Source organism: Haliaeetus albicilla, chromosome 13 (assembly GCF_947461875.1).
Source record: "Haliaeetus albicilla chromosome 13, bHalAlb1.1, whole genome shotgun sequence".
Classification (NCBI taxonomy): Eukaryota; Metazoa; Chordata; class Aves; order Accipitriformes; family Accipitridae; genus Haliaeetus; species Haliaeetus albicilla.
Window position 1 is genome coordinate 17,767,692 of NC_091495.1, and position 18,896 is coordinate 17,786,587.

General features: G+C 43.4%; 1 protein-coding gene across 1 annotated transcript in view; it reads left to right on the forward strand.

Moving 5' to 3' along the window:
- Positions 1–2,056: 2,056 nt before the first annotated feature.
- The window catches only part of EPAS1 (endothelial PAS domain protein 1), a 78,825-nt gene continuing 61,985 nt past the window's right edge, over positions 2,057–18,896 (forward strand). The window contains exon 1 of the mRNA XM_069800309.1: positions 2,057–2,384. Coding sequence (XP_069656410.1) covers positions 2,359–2,384 — 26 coding nt within the window. The 5' untranslated portion in view covers positions 2,057–2,358. The remainder of the gene's footprint in view (positions 2,385–18,896) is intronic.

Below are 18,896 nucleotides of genomic sequence, written 5' to 3' on the forward strand. Positions count from 1 at the left end.
AGACAACTTCAGGAACTGAAGTTGTCAGGGAGCTGTAAGAATCACTCGGTCTTACTCGCTTTACCTTCCTGATGCAGCAGCAAGCTTCTGGTTTTGCTGGGAGTTGACCCGTGTTGAAGCCCACCAGTCTGTCTCCACAGAGGAGGACAGGTAGTGGTTCTTCAGTGGTGCTTAGATGTGAATTCTTCTGGTGTCAAGGCACCTTTGGGCCTCGCTGGTCAAGAGAGCAAGAGATTTAGACTGTTAATCAACTACGCTGTACCCATGTAGGCAGAGACAACGAGTTAGGCCAATGGGCTAGACGTGAAATATTTGAAATCTTCTGAGTGGTTTAGGTTTAGCTGATCTGAATGCTTTTCTTGTCTGATTTTTGAAGGCAAGTTGTTTATCCAAGTGAAGTGCTTTAAGATACAGCAAGGAGCATTGACATCAGCAGAGATCAATGAAGGACGAAGAAGTCTATTTAATCTAGGAAATGAATGACTTGGCTCTTTGATCCTACTGCATTCTCTTATTCCCAGAAGGTTAAATTTAGTCCTGCATACACAAATTCTGTTTGACTAAGTTTACTTAGGTTTTAAATATTTGTGGGTTTCTTTTGTTTAGGTTCTCTTGTATAACAAGAAAAAACCCCCAACTGTTACCACATAATTAGGCTGCTGCTGTGTAAGCATGTGTAGCTCTTTTCAGGCTTCAGAGCAGAATATGCAAATTTAAACCCAAATGCGTTCTTTAAACATTCATACTGTATAAAAGAAAAAAAACCCCCACAAACTCTCACCCATTGTACACAAAGCAGCCTATGATATGGCATAGGGAAATTGCTCAAATTTGAATAACGAAGAAATAAATCTAGTTTGGCTCACTTTGCCTGCAGTACTTCCATTTTCCAGAAGTACAGAAAACCTGGTGCAGTTTAATGCAAAGGTGTCTATTTTGGTTTGAGATGTAAAAATCTGAGGTAAGCCTTAGAGAACAGGAGGATAAGACTGTAGTTTCTACGGTGATGAAAGACAATCTCAGAAAAATTCTCGTCATCCCTCATCTAGCAAGGTTAGTTGCCTTGGTGTAAAATAGATAAAAATCAAAGTGAGCATTCTTTTTTTTTTTTTTTTTTTACTATTTACATTGATCTTAACTGCAGCAAACCATGGCAGGTGCTAGCATGAGATGAGCTTTGGCACTTCTTACAACAGCCATACTTCATTCTGTGTCGACAACCACGAGTTTTAAAAATGCGTGAGTTGAAAGATGTAGTATCACATAGAATGTGAAATTGAAAAACCAGGGAGAGGAAGGAAGTCCCATCCGTGTGTGTGTGTATCCCCACGGTCCTTTGAGTATCCCTCTAACCCCGACCGCTGTCCCCCTCCCTCCCCTCTGTGCGTGAGCAGTACTGAACCCCGCGGGGCTGGGGCAGGGTGATGCCGCACATGGCGGAGAGCTCCAGCGCGTCGGCCCAAAGCTCGCGCGGTCGTTCCTGTGAGTGCCAGTCGTACTTTTTTTTTTTTTTCTCTTATTTTTTTTAAACAGCCCCCCGCTTCGGGCCGAATGGGGCGCCCCAAGGGGCGAAGGCAGGGCCGCTCCCCCTGCTAAGCAGGGACCTGTGTCGGAGGGGCGCCGGGGCCGCCGCGGCCCGCGCAGCACCGCGGCTGCTCCGCGGCCGCGGGGCAGGTGCCGCGCCGCCCCCCGCCCCTGCGACCGCACCGGCGGGGCGCGCTAGGAGCTACTGGGGTAAAACGCCTTGGGGGGGGGGGGGGGGGGGGGGAGAAAGAAATGGAGAAAACCACCGAAAAGAAATAAAACGGTGGCGGGAGGAAAGGCGTCCCGGTGCCCGCGGGCGGCTGCCCCTCCGCAGCCGGAGCGGTGCTAGTGGGGCAGGGACGGCGCCGCTGACCCCCCGCGGCTCCTCCGGCCGGGCCGAGGCCGGTGCCGGTGCCGGGGGCGGGGAGGCCGGGGCGCGGCGGCGGCGCCCCGCCGGCCCCCCATTGGCGGGCGCGGCGGCGGCGCGGGGCCGGGCCGGGCCGGGGCCGGGGCCGGGGCGGAGGGGCCGGCCCTGCCCCCGCGGCCGGCGGCGGCCCGAGGCTTAAAGTGAGAACTTTCTGCGGGCGGTGCCCAGCCGCACAGCCCGCCGCCGCGCCGCTCCTGCCCCGCAGCCGCCGCCGCCTTCTCCCCCGGGCGGGCCGTACAATCCTCGGCAGTGTCCTGAGACTGTACGCCCGCCTCGGGGGCGACCTGGCCGAACCGGACCCCGCCCGCCCGCCCGTCGCCGCCCGCGGAGCTCCCGCGTCCCGCCGGGCAGGTGCTGAGCCCGCCCCGGCCCGAGAGGCGGCGCAGGAGCCGGTAGCTGCCGCCGCGATGACAGCTGACAAGGAGAAGAAAAGGTGAGGGGGGCCGCGGGCGAGACTCCGGGCTGCTCGGGTCGCTTCGTCCTCCTCCTCCGGCTCCCCCCTTCCCCCGAGGCAGCGCCGTCCCGCGTGGGGCCGCGACGGGACTCCCCGCGGGCAGGGGCCGAGGGTGGCACTGCCGGCGGGACGGCGCGGCCTCCCCTCCCGCCGCCGCGGCTCCTTTGCGAGGGTTCCGGAGCCTTTGCAGGGACCCGCAGCGGCTGCAGCGGGAGTTAGTTTGCCCAGCCCCGGCTGGGGCTGGCGCGGGGGCGGGGGGGGCAGCGCCGGCCTCCTCCGCCGTGGGAAGAGCGGCGCCCGTCCGCGCCGAGCCGGGAGCGCCTGCCCGGGGAGTTGCCCCCTCCGGGTGGCGAGCAGCGCCCTGGGAGCCGCCGCCGCGGGAAGCGACCCCAGCCCCGGCGACGCGTCCCGAGCGGCCGCCGCCACCTGGAGGGAAGGCGGCCGCTCGGCCCCGGCTGTGGCCGGCGGGGGCTACGGGCGGGCGGGCAGGTGCACCTGGCGGGCGCGGGTGGCTGGTCCCCCCGGCCGGCCAGCCTGCCCGTGCGGGTCCGCCACTCCTGTGGGATGACTTTAATGCACGTTGTGGCACGGCTTGTTCACTTAGTATCCGCTAGCGCTTAGTTATTAAGAAGTTATTTTTCAGTTGAGGATGGGTGTTTTAAAGGTAGCACCCTTAGCAAAAAGGGTTTCACAATTCAAGTCGTGTGGATGTAACTGACAGGCCGTGTAAACGCTTACGAACTGTATAAAACTACTTAGGTTTCGACCCATCCACGTTCCAGCCCAAGGAGCTGGCCGCGTTATGCGGGGACTCGCATCTCGTGTGGCTCGCGAAGTTCCTCAGCTGTCAGCGAGTTTTCCTCGATGGCCGCGAGCTCAAGGAGCGCCTCACTTGGGCGCTGCTGTTTGCGGAGGACGTAAAGCCAGACGTTTCCATGTTGCCATAACGAACCTTGCAAAGGGAATAAAAGTAACTTATTGGTTTGTTGTAGTTGCATCAAAGAGTATATTTTCCTGTTGGTTCTTGAAGTTGAACGTCAAAATAAAACTCATGATCCCTAACACAGAAGTTACAGGTAGAGATTAAGAAGAGTCTAGCCGTGGCTGCGAGCCTATCAACAAATCCTGTGGATGAATGAGGGTGCTGACATGGTGAAGGCTAAGCAAGTGAATGAAGGTCCACAAAGTTTCATAACAGGGTATTTATTCAGTCTGTTTTGTACAGCAGGCAGTTACAAGCCTGAGTCTATTATTGGCTCAGGTTGCTCTTCTGACTATAGATTGTGTTCATAAATGATGTGATTTGCAGACTAAGAATTTTATCTTGTTATTTGTCATGTGTACTTTCCAGTTGATGATGCACTAAACTTTAAACACTGGGTTTTGGTTTGTATAATAGCTCCTTTTTTATTGAGTCACCCTATGACTATGTAATAGGGGAAGTATTGTAATAGTATAAACTATACATTTTCCATGTAACTAGCCTCAGTTTATCAAACGCTAATATATTAAGGTTACACAATTACTTCAAGTGTATTTTGTTCTAGGTATCAGTCTTCTGTGCAGGGTATAAAATATGGGTATGTTTTGTGTCATCTTGTGTTGGGCAAGAGAGTAAAAAATTATAGTGCAGTACGATGTAGTTATAAAAATGTGTTATAGCAGTTTATAGGAATGAGAAGAATGAAATAGTGTACCTATTGAAGATACACTGCATCCATTGTATCACCTCTTTTTAATGAGGCACCCTTAATCTCTTCAGTTTTAACCTCTTATTTTCAAACACAGTGAGGGATTGAGCACTGTCTAATCTTGCAGGACAGCATGCTGAAGTGTTTTGTGTAAATACTCTTCAGATACAACATAGAAACTTCACAGGACTAAAGTTTGAACGCTAATCCCGACACTGTCACTGATTTTACGTAAATCTAGTGATATTCCAGTGACAATTTTCTGTCTCTCTCAGAAGTAGGCTAATTGTTATCTGGTTCATGGGGTGGTTGTGTAAATTAATGTTTGTGGAAGAACTGGGAAAGTGTCAGATGAAGGATTTAAGGTAGCTTGCTTGTGCCTCTCTCTCTGTGCACATATGTACGTCCCTACTGGGGACATACCCTATGTAGCCTACTGAAGCAAGATTTTTAAATAAAATTTTCCAATACTATTATAGAATAGATTAATTGCTTGGAGTTCAACAGTTGTATTATTGGGTTGATCTCTATCCAGATATGCAGCTAGGAACTCTAACCTGACTCGCTAATAGCATTTAAAAAATCAATTTCAGGGAGAAAAGGTGGTGGGGGTAGTCTGGTTTATGAGATTTGCAGGCAGCTCGGGAACATATGTTTAGAGGAGCAGTTCTCTTACTGTTAAATAGATGCTCTATGGAAGATAATCTTTGATTCTTTTAATGGTCCATTTAAAGTTGAAGAGCATCCTCAGGTTCTCGTTTAAAGCTGTGCCTGTCAATAGAAAAATGCAGTTGCTTCCTTTGGAACACATGTTCTAACACTTTCAGTAGGCTGGTCTCCTGCATTTAAAGTTAGTCCAAGATTCTGAGTTGAGATCTGTATGATTATTACTTTAACTTAATTAAAAAAAATAATTATTATTATCTACACAGTCTTAAATATGAAGTCTGATGTTTCCTGGAATGCCAGTAATTAGAACCTGGGAAAAGGAGGAGTAAAAGGATAAAACACATTTTAGCAAAATAATAAAAGCTAAGGAAAAAATATCTGTGGTCATTGTGCAGTATAATGACAATTAGTAGATAGGTCCCAATTGAATCAGGGCAGTCTTGTAGAATATCTTGGTGTGTTTTATAATTATTTAGTCATCATGTATTTTTTAATTATTTGAGGGATATAGTTATTTTATTAGGAATGCATGGTGTGTTAAATGGACTGTTCTGGATGGACAACAGCGTATGTTTGAGAAAGGTTTGAAACCAGGCTCAGGATAAATCAGGTACCACTGAGTAGGATGCATCATTTGGCTTCACCATTTCAATTGTGTTGTTTGGGGATTTTTGTGTTTGTTTTCCAGTTGTATGAAAAATAAACCAATTTTGCAGCTCTGTGTAATTATACAGTACTGTTTTGTGACCCTAAAGATGTAACGTTATATAAATCTGTTTAACTTCTTCTGGTCCAGGTAGTAAACAAACGGGTTTCCTCCCAGTTATTGACTAGGTAACTGACTGCTTTCAATTACCCTTTCACTGTGGGCTTTATTAGATGTTGAGCCCCTCTAAAGAGACACTTTGTGCCTCAGTTTTCACTGACCTCTACTTCAGGAGAGTGATTCTGCCAAGCTGAGGTCACTCTTGGCCGATCCTCTTCAGGATGAGGAAACGGTCCCGACGGCACTGCTCTCCAGAGCTCAGGTAGTTGCTTGCTCTTAATGGATATAATTCGGATGCCGGGAAATGTGAGCATTTGGATCTGCCAAGGTGTTAAACTGCAGATTTCAGGAAATGTACAGTCTCAGTTTTGTTCTACCCAGTATGCTTTCTGTTTTAAGGTATGTCACTATTGTCAGGTGTACTGCCTCTTGCCTGTTGTTCTGTGACAGTGGTGAATTAGATGATCTTGTCCATCTACTTGCCAATGCAGGTTGTTTCTTACATTCTTGTAAACCTCACTTTGTGTACTTCAGCTGATGGAGCTTTGAACACTTTCCTTTGCAGACTATTGCATAGATTACTTGACTTCATAAAAAAATTGTTCAAGTTTTGTTACTGCTCAACATCTCCCCCACGCATAGCCCATGTATTTAATTTACCCCTGTTTGCTTCTATGTTGACATCAATTTTTCTTATTTGGAGTTATCAAAAGGAAATGTAATCTCCTGAATTCATGATGAACAATTTGTCAAAATTGGCTGTTCAGCACGTGTTTATGGTACATTAACATTAAGCAGCTTGGACTTACATTTCAGCACCAAAAATGCTGGGACTTCATAGCTTGCAGGTCTTCTTGAATGACTCTGGCCACTCGTACTCATTGTACTTTGGTTTTGCCCCTTCTGGTTTCTGCATTCACTGCCCTTTCTGTATTTATACAGGTGTGGAAAGGGCTTTTCTACTGGAGGGTGGCCCAAGGGCACATGAATGAGGAATGACCGGCTGCACGCTTGCCTCGATGTCTCCCTTTGCCTGCAATGGCAGGTAGCAGAGGTTGGGCTGAGCTCTGACTTGGTGTTCTGGCTTACTTGGGAAAGCTTGACTTCTGCTCAACTGCTGTGGCTTCACCTCTCTACAGCCCAAGTGTTTGAGCTTGATGAGGGCTGAATGGCTTTCGCTGTGGGAGCGGTGTGCAATGCAAGTGCTTCCGGGTGTGTACCGTCCTCCCAAAGTTACCTGCGCTTCCAAGGATTTGTGCTTTGCAGGGGTGCCGCAAGGGCTCGCTCTGCTGGTGTTTAGCACTTAGCCCAAGAGCAAGTTAAAAATATAACAGCCCTTAGTATACAGCACCTTTCTGTGACATGTCCTTTTCACTTCACCTTCTGATGTCAGTCATCTTCTGTCATATTTATCCTGTGTGGGTCATTGGGAACATCTTGGGAGGTATTCTGCTAATAGGACTTTTGGTATTATGCTACTAATTTAGGAGACCCATCATGAGTATCAAAAATGGGTCTCTCTGCCTGTCTATAATGTTTTTTATTATGGTGGATTCATAAATATTAAGTATTTTTGTTTTCAGGTTCCAAGTAGGAGCTGCTGTTAGGCGTGGTGAGGACAGAACTCTTCAAGTATTGAATGTTTTTGCTATTATTTTTTGTAATGGATAACCTTTATAAAACTGAGAATTAGGATAAACATTAACATAAGGAAATGAGCAGTACAAAGGCAGGTTGTATTTAGGAATAATTTGGATATATGGAATGGTTTTATTACTCTAAAGCTATTTGTGAAATGCTATTCTGTTAATTACTCCAATATTCATAGTGTCATGTATACATTAGTGGTTATAAATACTTTTACTCCTAGTAGCTGGTACAAGGTTGACAGAACCCTTCTCTTAAATTAAGCGAAAGTGCAAGTATGGTTGTTATGCAGCTGGCAATTTTTTTCTCATTTATCATTCTTGCGCTTCATTTACTTAAAACACAATATCATAAAGTAGTTATCTGCTGAGGATAAAACCTTGACTGCTTATAGAAGAAAAAATAACTGCTTTCTTAAATTTATAAGGCTACTTTTCATGGAGACTATTTCTGAAGTGCGTAAAATGGGAAACTGTATTTTAGTCTGCATTTGGGAAGTAGATTAAGGAAGTGGAGTAGGCCAATTGGCTGATAAATAACTAATGTTCCAAAGTAACTCTCATTTAATTATGCTCTTTACTTCTTGATCTCAAATCTAATTATGATTTCAGTTCTTTTCTCTGTCACTTTATTTAGGTCTAGAAAATTTCGCTGAAACAAAATCTACCATAATAAATTCTGATTAAATGGGCATATTTAGGTCTTAAAACAGTTAGACTTGTAATTTAATTTACCTGACTATTATTACAAAGAGTTTGAAGTTGGGTAAGATATCCATGATAATTCTCTGTCCATTGCAGTACATGACACAGCAAATATTCAATATCCCATTCTATAGAAACTCATCAAGTGTTTTGCCAGGCAAGAAGCAAAGTTGCTTTAGTTGAATTTTTATGTCTGATCTTCAGTCAAAGAGGTACCCTGGTCTTGACCCTTCCTCTGTGTGTGAATATGTGGAATCAGCTGTTCTCTTTGATTAGGGGAATGTTTAGGGTGTTGCCTCCAAAAAGATTGTCTGAAAAATTCAGAAACTTTACAAATGCTTTATGTTAGCCTGTGTGTGTGCGATTAATACTGGCTTGTTGCAGCTTTATGAACAAGATCTGGGCAGGAGGAAAAAAGACTTTCTTATTTTGTTTCTGCTCTCAAGTGGGACAAACCCAGGATAATATGGCTCCTTAGCGTTTTTCATTCCTAATGCAAATATGTTGAACCATCCCCCAAGTTACAAATGCTTCATCATTCTGCTGTGTATGCATTCATATAGTGATCTGCTTTTAAGCAAACATTAAGTAGCCTATGTTTTAATCTTGAGTATTTGTTATTTGTAGAACCAAGCTGACTGTTTTCCAAAAAGATCTCGACAACTTATTGGTGTTTCCAACAAGATACAGGAGAAGTAAACGCGTCTCTACAAATGTGTCTTGCCTGTGCCTGGCTACCTCACCAGCCCCTACTTGTTGAGGCCTGTCCGTAAATCCCAGCTGTGACCTACGTGAATGAAAACCCCAGGCCAGAATGCAGACGGGCTGTAAAGCAGGATTGTGATGGAGAGAACAACCGGGCTGTGGCCGTTTACAGGATTTGACTGGGATTTGGTTGGTTGGTTTTTTTAGTATATCATCAGTAAGCTTAAGAGTTATTGCCCTGCTGTGATCTTAAGATAACTCACAGCAACTAATACGTATCCTCAGCTATTTTTTCCCAACTAGGTGTAGTGGTGATTAGGTCACCATTTGCTCTATAAACGCGGTGTTCATTTTACAGTGTACCAAGATGAAGGTGAGGTTATGACAGAACGATGATTCCCCCACGAGTATCTGCTTCAGTCCTTCAGATCTGTAAAATGAAGGATGTATTTATGAAATAGGTGGTGGGCAGGTGATGCTATTTCTTATTGATCTGGGCTGGTGTCAAACCTACCTTAAGTTTCTTTGAATTAAATAAAAGACTTCCTGCTGGGTGTTCTCATGCTGGCGTGGCTGTTAGCTCTTTCTTGCTGTGGGGAGGGTTGCACTGGTGACCAATATATCCCGAGATGCCGTTTCTCACCTGCCATGCTGCCATGTCCACGACCAGTTTAATATCTTAGCTGTTTTGTTGCTTTTGGCATGGGGCCTGTCCCTGGAAGCCATAGCGATGGAGGACATGGGGTGATGGTGAGCACCTGTCCTTGGGTCCCATGCTCTAGTAGGTTGCCCTACTCTTTTTTTTTCTGCAGAAAAGCCATGAGTGCCGAGTCCTACAGTGCACTTTCTTGTCTGCCTCAATTTTTTTTTCCAAAAATCACTCATTCCTTGTTGCTTTCACCTCCTTCTCCGCAGCCCTGGCAGAACAGAAAGCTGGAGCACTACAGCATCCCTTTATATTTAGATGTGAAATACTGCGTACGTTCAACTACTTTTACAAATAACATTTTGGAGCTAGAAGAGTGTGAGCAGTCTGACCCTTTCTTTTTGTTTCAGGAAATTGTGTTGTCTAAGGAGAGACTAAAATTAGAAAGGAAATAGGGAGGGTTGTGTGGTGGGTTTTTTGTGGTTTTTTTTGTTGTTTTGTTGTTTTTTTTTTAACTGAGCAACTCTCTTAATGGATGAATCATGTGGGTGTGACTTATGGCACTTGATAGCAAGCAGTCTGTCTGAAGGTATATGTGTAATAAGATTACCAGGATCATTTTAGAAACTGTTTGGAACTACTGAAATGTGAACTTAATCTATTGGAAATATTTGCCACTCGTTATCTAATGTATCAAAATACATTTGGTTAGAGTTAGGCAAACGAAGGTAAGATACAAGGTACAAGTTTTGAACAACAAGTTACTGAGCATTGGAAGAGCTGCAGATGCAGTTGGTGGAGTGAATATTTTCTGTAAAAATAAATATTTTCTTGGAAAATAATTTTCCAGAGCACAAGGGAAACAAGAGCTAGCGTTAGACTAAAGTGAAGGGATGGGATCGAGAAATTGTCAAAACATTTGGAGAGTGAAGTGTTTTAGATTTGGCTTCATTTTAATAAACTTTCTGAATTCCTGTATTGCATTACATTGTTAATTTAAAGCAGGATGTTTTAAATTTCATTTGAATGAGACTTAAGTAATCTTTAGCCTCTTTTTAATGTGAAGATTTTTTTTCTTTCTTTTCTGGTGTTTCACTCAATTGTTTGGTTTTTTTTTCCAGATCTTCTTTGTTTTACTGAAAGCCACAAGAAACATACATGAACATGGTTTGGTGGCTTGACCTCAGTCAAGTTCCTGTCTTCCCTTCAGGAAGACTCTTTAAGTTTATCTGCTAAACCAAAATATTAAGTATTCCTTTTACACTACTGGTGAAGCCCTCATCACTTGAGGCCTTGAAATCAAAACAGTCCCAGTCTTTCAAAAATTGCAATTGCTTAAACAAGTTATGAGATCTGATGAAAATATTTAGTTGTCTTTGGATTGGGTTAGGCAGGAAGTGTGACTCAGCGATGACAAAGGTCTTCTCTGGCTTTGGTTATATGAACAGCTTTTTAAAGACAGTAGTGTAATTGAAGACATAGCAATAAAGGCTGTCCTTACCCCCTGGCCCACATCACTGGCTCCTGATATGACAAACAAGAAAGTAAAAATGTGGAAGAGATGAGAACAGCATGTTGCAGAATTTCTAACTTGGTTCTTCTCAAAGGACTGATAATTTCAGAGTCACATTCTTGAAAACCTGGTTGCGTATGGCAAGAGATAGAAATGTTTGCCTTTCCCAGGAAAGCTCTTGCTTTAAGTAACAGGTATAATAATATCTTGAAATATAGTGATCCCAGGTGATACCCACCTTTGGCCTAGTACATAAGTTTTTTTTTTACGTAGTCAGCTTCTGAGCCCCTTAGTATGTATTATTTAATACACAGATGGTGATTTGCTGAATGGCTTCAGTTTAAGAAGCTAATCCAGTGGCCTGAATAAGTTGCATGAAATCTAAAAAATGTGTCCTATTGCTCTTCTTTTCTTAAAAGGGAAAGCTGTTGCTAATTTATAGTGTCAGAGGCCTTATGAACTTTTTAAAACCTTAGCATGGGAAAAATCCATTAAGAGCTGAAAATTTTGGTGCAAGTCATCTAATAGTGTTCAAAAGTTACTGTAGAGTATTTTTCCTTTAAGATACATTCATGTGTTTGTAAGATAAATATTTGCTTAGGTAATAACCTGAAGGAACTATGAAGTAGGATGGTTATTAGGCAGTTTTTATAAAGGTAGTGGAAGTGCTTTAAAGAACATTCCTTGTATTTTGTTTCAGTCATTAGCATAACTAAGGTCTTTACTACCATAAAAAGGTACTTAAACTCTTGGTATCACAGTTGTCATTTACACTTGCATTTGTATGATAAACTACAAAGCAACCCTATTCAGTCATTGTGTTTGGGACATTCTCCTGGCTGGTGTTGGTCTTGGAGCCCTGTCCATTCATTCACAATTGTATCACCCTCTCTGCCAGTAAATTCTTGGTGTTATTTGGTACTTGTTGTCACAGTACTTCAAAGATCTTTGTGACATTAACAAACACACATACCCCCCCCCCCCCCCCCCCCCCCCCCGTAAATGGGGAATGTTGCTAGGAATGTGCCAAACTTTTAGCCGTCATGCAATTTGTATCCAGAACTTGTTGCAAATACCGGAATATCTTCTGAGATTGTATGCACTGTTGTGCCCCTTTAGATTTTTATATGCTGTTATTATGAAATAACATACTCATCAGCTGATGGCAATGACAGTATCTTCAGATTCTTAGGTAATTATGGAGACTATTGACTTAAAACTGATATGAAGCTTGCCTAGAACAAAAATGTTTTTTGAATGATCTGTGGAATGGCAGCATCATACATAGATGTGTGAGAAGAAATTCAACATTAAGTGGCTTTACCATGCCACAACTCCTTAGGCAGTATTTCTCTGGAATACAATCCCAGTGACCAATTATAGCTGTATTCCACTCCAGGATTTTTTGTAAGGATTCAGTTGCCTCCAGTGTGTTTCATAACCTGTGAGAGAAGATTGGAAATTGGTGGAAAAGCTTCTGGTATTTTTCCTGTAGAACTTTTGACAGATGATTCTTCTGGAAAGGCTGCATTTGCCCAGTTCTCTGAAGGGAAGAGCCTTTGGGAATGGCCTCTGCAAGTTAGCCTCACCAGGAGGGAAGAGAGCTGTATTTGGCAGAGCAGCAGGGCTTTGCTTACCACTGGCTCTAGCTGTCCCTGGGTTTTCCCATCCCTCCTTAAGGGGAACCTCACAAAGGAAATTGATGACGAATGTAGCTCTTGGTTTACTTCTTCCAGTGTATCCCCATATTGACCCAGGCGACCCATTTCCTGTCGTCCTTTAAGCTGACTCTCTTACATCGGGGAATGCAGAGTTGGAATTTGCCAAATTTTGCACATGAGATAGGTGACCTTCACTTGCAGTGGAGGAAACCAATACCCTTCTAGCCAAGATGATGATGCCTGGTCTTAACAAAATAGCATTACTTACATTTTTAAGAAAAGGTAGACATCTGAGGGGACTGACCCCCCTTTATTGCTTAATGCAGCGCTTTTACGTGCGTGATTTGGAGGAATATTGTTCATTTGATGGAATGTATCTTGGTTCAACTGCAGGGAGGCTGTTTATGTGCCGCAGCTCTAAGATTATCAGTTACTGTTAATAATTCCAGTTCTTGGTTTTCCCTCTGGAAATGATTTGAAGGATGTGTTTATTGCCGTTACTAATCAGGGGGACGTTTTTATAGGAACATTATTTCTGTGCTCAAGTTGTCTTAATGCTGCTACTGGCTTTTATATAACAGCAAATGTATGTTTTTGTTTTTATGTTCCCAGTGATTCACAAAAGGGGACTATCCCATTTGCTTAGGCATGTGCTGGCTTGAAAATGAAATAGAAGCAAGTGCAGATATCTTGAGGGAAACTTAATGCTGGTGTTTTGAAACACCCATTATTTCTCATTTAAGAAAAATTAACCCCCCAACGCTACTTTTGTTTGTTAACCATGTGCCTGGCCTGAACAAAGCTTCTTTGGCATGGGGATCTGGGCCAAAGTGCAGTGAAGCTGAATAAAATCATGTTTTGGATTCTGTCTCTTGAGCTTGTTCGCTGCTCTCAGTTAGAGCTGGCTGTGAAAGCCGCGTCTGGTTGCTGACCTGGCTGCTGAACAGCGGCTTCAGCAAGTGGTTCTGTCCTCTGCAGCTGCTTCTTCTGTCACCTTTCCCCTCTGCACCCTCTCTGAAAGCACTTCTCGCTCGGTCCCAGCTCTTTGTCCTGCTGGGGACTGGGGGCGTTGGGTTGGTAACATAGCCTGGACGGGATAGCTGAGCTCTGCCATTATCCTGGCTCCCCGGTCTGGAAAACTGGGATGGTAGTATATCCTTCCTTCCACCCTTTGTGTGTCTTATTTATTTAGACTGTAAACTTTTAAAAGTATGGACTTTCTATGCTTAACACAATGCTGTAGTGATGTTGGCAAGAAGCTTGTGATAAACCGAACTTGAAAATGCTCAAACAGGGGGCTTTCAAATGGAAGGAGTTTGGTTATCTCTTGCTCTTCTTACATCGCCTGGTTAATTGCTTTCTTTACTGCACTGCTCCATATTATCCCTCAATATGTAGGTTACACCCACGTGCTGGCAGGTGACCTACACCTTCGTTTGCTTCACCTTTGAATTTGGCCCTTGTATTGTATAAGATCCATGTGCAATTTAGAGGCCCCAAGCAATTGAGGAGATGGAGTGGTGGTGGCAGGGGATTGTAACACCCTGAAAGTGTCTGGGAGATCATAAAACCCCTTACTCTTTCAGATTTTGTCATGAAGCAGGCAAGTGAGCAACCCGTGGGGCAACAAGAACGAAAAGGAGGGTTTGACCATCACACTAAATCTGGTCTTTTCTGTAGATGGGGAGTTCAGTAGGGTTTCAGCCAGCAATCGTTTTGTCTCAGTTTCTTTGAACTGAGAGCTGTTAAGGAAGGAAAGGAGCGCTGAATTACAGGGTTAATCTGACATGGCTTTAGAGGTTAGCATAAGACCGCATAGACTGAAGCCTGTGGATCTTCATTCATGTTAAGGCTTCTCCTGTGTATGGGTGGCAGGGCAGGCCTGAAGAGGGAACAGGCACGTTCTGCAGTGTAAAGAAAAGACATTGAGAAAAGCCTAACATTTTATACAGGCTTTTAGCGGCAACTTTGCGTACTGTATAAGCAGGCCCTGAAGAAGATAATGTAAGAAGCCATGTTATCTGTATAGCACTGCTCCTTTCCCTTTGCCTGCCAAATCTTAGGACAACATCCCCCATCCCCCAAACCTAAACACCACCATAAACATGATGTATCTAAATTCTAGCTTCTCTAAAGGCAGGCGTGAGGCAATGAACCACAGTGACTAGCGCTATTGCTTTCTGACTTTTTTTATAAATTTATTTCAAAGGAGGCGGATGACAGCAAATGGTGCATATTCAGAAAGTAGTGACTTTTCAGTGTTCTTCCAAGCTGGGGAATAAAATGAGCAGAGAGCAAAGTCTGCATTGCAGTTCACAGTAAGGATTTCAGGTGCAGTGATGGCTAATGTGGAGCAGAGGTCCACCTAAAGACAGAGCTGAACTGTTAGAACCTTTAAGAAGAAATCATGCCAACATGAGGTCACTATAGAGAGTTCCTTCAGAGGGAGTCGATGTGATGAGTACAGTGCAAGGATAAAATGATTTCCTGTTTTATTGCATTTTGAGTAGGTTACAGTTGTGGAATGAGCCTACCGAGCCATTTGTACATTGACCTGTGTGCTCCTGTTGGTTGGGTTTCTTAGTTTCCATTTGTACCTTAATTAACAGATTGAGTGTTCTGGCTTTTGTACTGAAATAACTCCAGCTCCAAAATCTTTGAAGTCTGATAGTGTGTCTAGAAGTTCTGTCAAAATGGGGTTCAGTTCCTGCCTGAGACCTCTGGGTACTGCTTTGTGAAAATACCTTTGAGGAAAATATGATATAAACTTTGTGCAGTGTGAACCTTTACCCCTCTTAAAAGGGAATTTCATGATCATTCCACCTGGGTTCTACTTCTGTTAGCTGGTGGATTAAGCAAACGAGATGGTCAAACAGTAAGGTATGAGGAAAGCAGAGCAAGTATCTGTTCTTATGCTGTTACTTGTGTAGCAAGTCAGTTCTGATTTACAAAGCTGTAAGAAGGAAATATTTGATGAGCGAATCTATTTTGATACACTGTTTTGAAAGTACTTAGTTTGCTCACATACCAGGAGTTGTTGTAGGACATACAGTGAAGCTCTGGAATATGAAATTACTGTACTGAAGGAAAATAAAGAGAAGGCCTCAAGCTAGAGATCCACTAGCTATTGAGAGTCAAAACATCTCCCCCTCCACCCTGGAGAAATTAAATGCTTTATTGCTTGTGGTGGTAGCTATATTCTAGTTTGTAGCTGAATATGAATTGCATATGGGAAGTTTGGAGAAGGATTTTGGCAGGGTAAGCTACTGGGAAATGCAGTCATCAAAAGAAATTTTAATAGAAAATTTACTTTTTAATAGAGGATGAGACAGTGATGGGAATAACTATCGTCTTCTAGCTTGTTTTCTTAAAGAATCAAGGCTTACAGTGTTACAGTGTGTCTCTGTCTCCATTCCTGACAGAGCTGTAAAGATCTCAAGGATATTGAATTCCTGGGAATAGGTGCTCAGAAACAGTGTTGTAATCACTTCAGGGAAAGGCTGCAGCACAAGCGCATTCCCCTGTAGAGACAAGAGACTTCCAATGGCTGGAGAAGTCACAGGTGTCCCCGCAGAAGCAGTAACTCCAGCCAGTTCCATGCTTGTAGCTCGCTGTGCCACAGGTACCAGGGTCCAACAGGAGTCTGCAGAGCCTGGAGAAACATGGGTTTGCTAGTGGCCTTGCTCACACAACAGCTTGTTGCTTTCGTAGCATGGTTTGCTAGTTAACCCTTGTGGTGTTTTAAAAACTCACTGAGAGATATTTGCCTTGCTATTTGGTAGAAATAGATACAGATAAAATGTTTTTCCTTACTCTGGGTGTTTCCAAGTGTTTCAGTGTTCTTAGACCTTACTGGTTTTGGATGAAGAAACTGCCACGCAACTATGATTAATACTAACGCTTGATACTGTGAGGTGTTTTAGACTGGCCACATTAAAACCACCAGTGTATGCTTGACTCGGGCCCTGAGAAGTGCAGCTGGACTTCTTTCTGCTGGACAGGATTTGCTGTCTTCAGCTGGAGAAACAACTGCACTTCTGAACAGCTATAACTCTGGATCCAGCTGTAGAAAGGTCTATTTTGGTTGGAGACGTCTAACTGTGTGTGTGTTTGGTGTTGGTTGTCAGGTTCATTGGGGCATTGTTATACCAGTGGTAACAATGAAGGCATTGTCACCACTAACATTTTCACTTTCCTGTGCTGCTGCGGTGCTTGTTTAATTATTTTTGCAAAAGCGGTAGGTTATGGGAACCTTTTCATGTGCAAACTGTGGGGAACACGGGAATCTCTTGTTAAGAGTTGTGTATGTTTGTCGTTCCCATAAGTGATGGTAATGATAAGAACTTTTAGAATTGGTTCATTGGTGTTGGTAATCGGTATCTACTGGAGATCTATGATACTTCTCAGAATCACTTCCCCCAGTCAAGGCAGTACTACTGTTTTGGGTTTTGTTTGTATTATGTATTTGCTGGAAGGAGAGTGCTATTGTGTGCTTTTTGAGGGCGATTACAAACATAAAATAGATTCTCTTGAGAATGCTTTGTCTACACTCATCACAATTGGTAATTGTTTTGTGTTGTGTAAGACTTTGCATGCTGTGCTGCTTATTTGGCAGTGTGTGTGTGTGAACCTCAAAATGGATTCCCACCTCCAACCTTTTATCATTGATGTTTTAAAGGTGAATCCTAGAACAAGGCATAAAACTTCTCTGAACTCATATATTGCTAGATGATGAATGTTTGCCAGATTAAGACCAATTTCTTCAGCCATTTTAGAAACAAAGTTTGCTGCATTTTAATGGATGCCTTTTCCAAGTAGGACCTGGATGAGGTAGTTCTCAAAAATGCAAAAAACCCCAATTACTTTCTGCATGGAAGCAGATTAAAATAGTATAGTTGTGTGCGAGGTGGGTGTCATCTTTTTGCGCCAAGTCCATTTGCAGTGGTCATTCCAAAATGCCAAGGGAAAAGGAATCCATAGTCCTCACGTATCCTATTAGCACAGTGTCTTGAGGTAGAGATGGGCAAGATGTGTGGAAAAAATGAGGCTTCTGCCAAACGTATTCTTTATAGGTCACTTATTGTAGTTGAAATTACAGGGAGCGTAAGAACAAGCGGTCTATTAGCAAGCCATGAAAACAAACCGTTTGCCACTTCTAACAAATGTTGTATAAAAATACGCTCCAAATTTTAAAAATAAGTGAAGAGTTGGCAAAAAATAAGACCCAGGTTTATCTGCATTTCATCAGGTACATGGCGTCCTGGAATGTGGCCCACTGGCAAAAACATGGGGAGTGTTATCCTTTGCAGCACTGGGAATGTTCTCTGCTGAATCTGGCACCAATGACCGAGCTTTGCTTGTTAGCTGAAGTTCACACAGACTCCTCGCCAGGCCTGCCCAGAACGCTGTCTCCTCTGACTTCCTGTGGTCTTGCATAATATTTCCTTGCTTCTTGTATAACTGCAGCTTGATCTGGTCACTGCCCAGTTTATACGGTTGACTTTTTAAAAGGCCAGTCCTGCAAACGTGCGGCTGAGCCATGTCAGTGGCAGGAGGCGTCCCGGTGGTGACGCCGATGGAAGCACCCTTCCACAGGGAAACTGCCAGTGCCGGCAGCGGGGGCGTATGGCGATGCCGACATGTCTGAAGGCAATAAAGTTGACTGCCGCAGCCTCGTGACGAGATAAGCGGGAGGCACGGCTTTGGATTGACTGCCTTTGAAATATGCGCTGCTGTTGCACTAATTTCTGTAACAAATATAGACGTTAATTAAGGGGGGGGAGGGGGACAGAACCGCAGGCAGTGTTTCAATGAATGAGCACATTTTCAGAGCACTGTGAAATTCTCATTATTGTTAGTAGTCACTCAGTTAAAAGTCCTTATGTTTGCCTTCAAAATGTGCTCTAGGTATCCCAAGTATTAATTTTAAGACAAGGATAGCAAGTCAAGGTATTTAAGAAAATAGTCTTTTCATTCTGCTGATTTTTTTTTTAATGCTTCCACACAAGTTGTTCCTGCAATTGTCTGCTGTTAAAATATGCATTAATTCTGCTTTACTGTTGAAGCAAGTGTATTTATTAATGTTTAGCATTTATTAGCCTGGATTATTTGTATGTATGTTTTGGAAGTGAATTTCGTAGCAGTTTGTGCCGTGTCGCTCTGCATTTATACTGATTTTTTTTTAAATATTTGTCTTTGCAGATGTATGTATACATATAATACTGCATGTAATTACAGAGCTTTATCATTTTCAGAAAGGCAGTTGTCTAACATGACACTTTCTAGGACTCCCTTTTAAATGCAGTTTTCAAACTGTTACTCATGTTCTTTGGCAACCCCATTCCTGGCATGATTTTGAAAAGCTGAAGAACAAAGATTACAAAATAGTCACTGCAGTGTGTTTGTAAACTTACTCAATAGACTTTACTGATATGTGTGTTATAGTTCTCAGATTTGGTATGATCTTCCAGTTAAATGCTATCTGCTGTG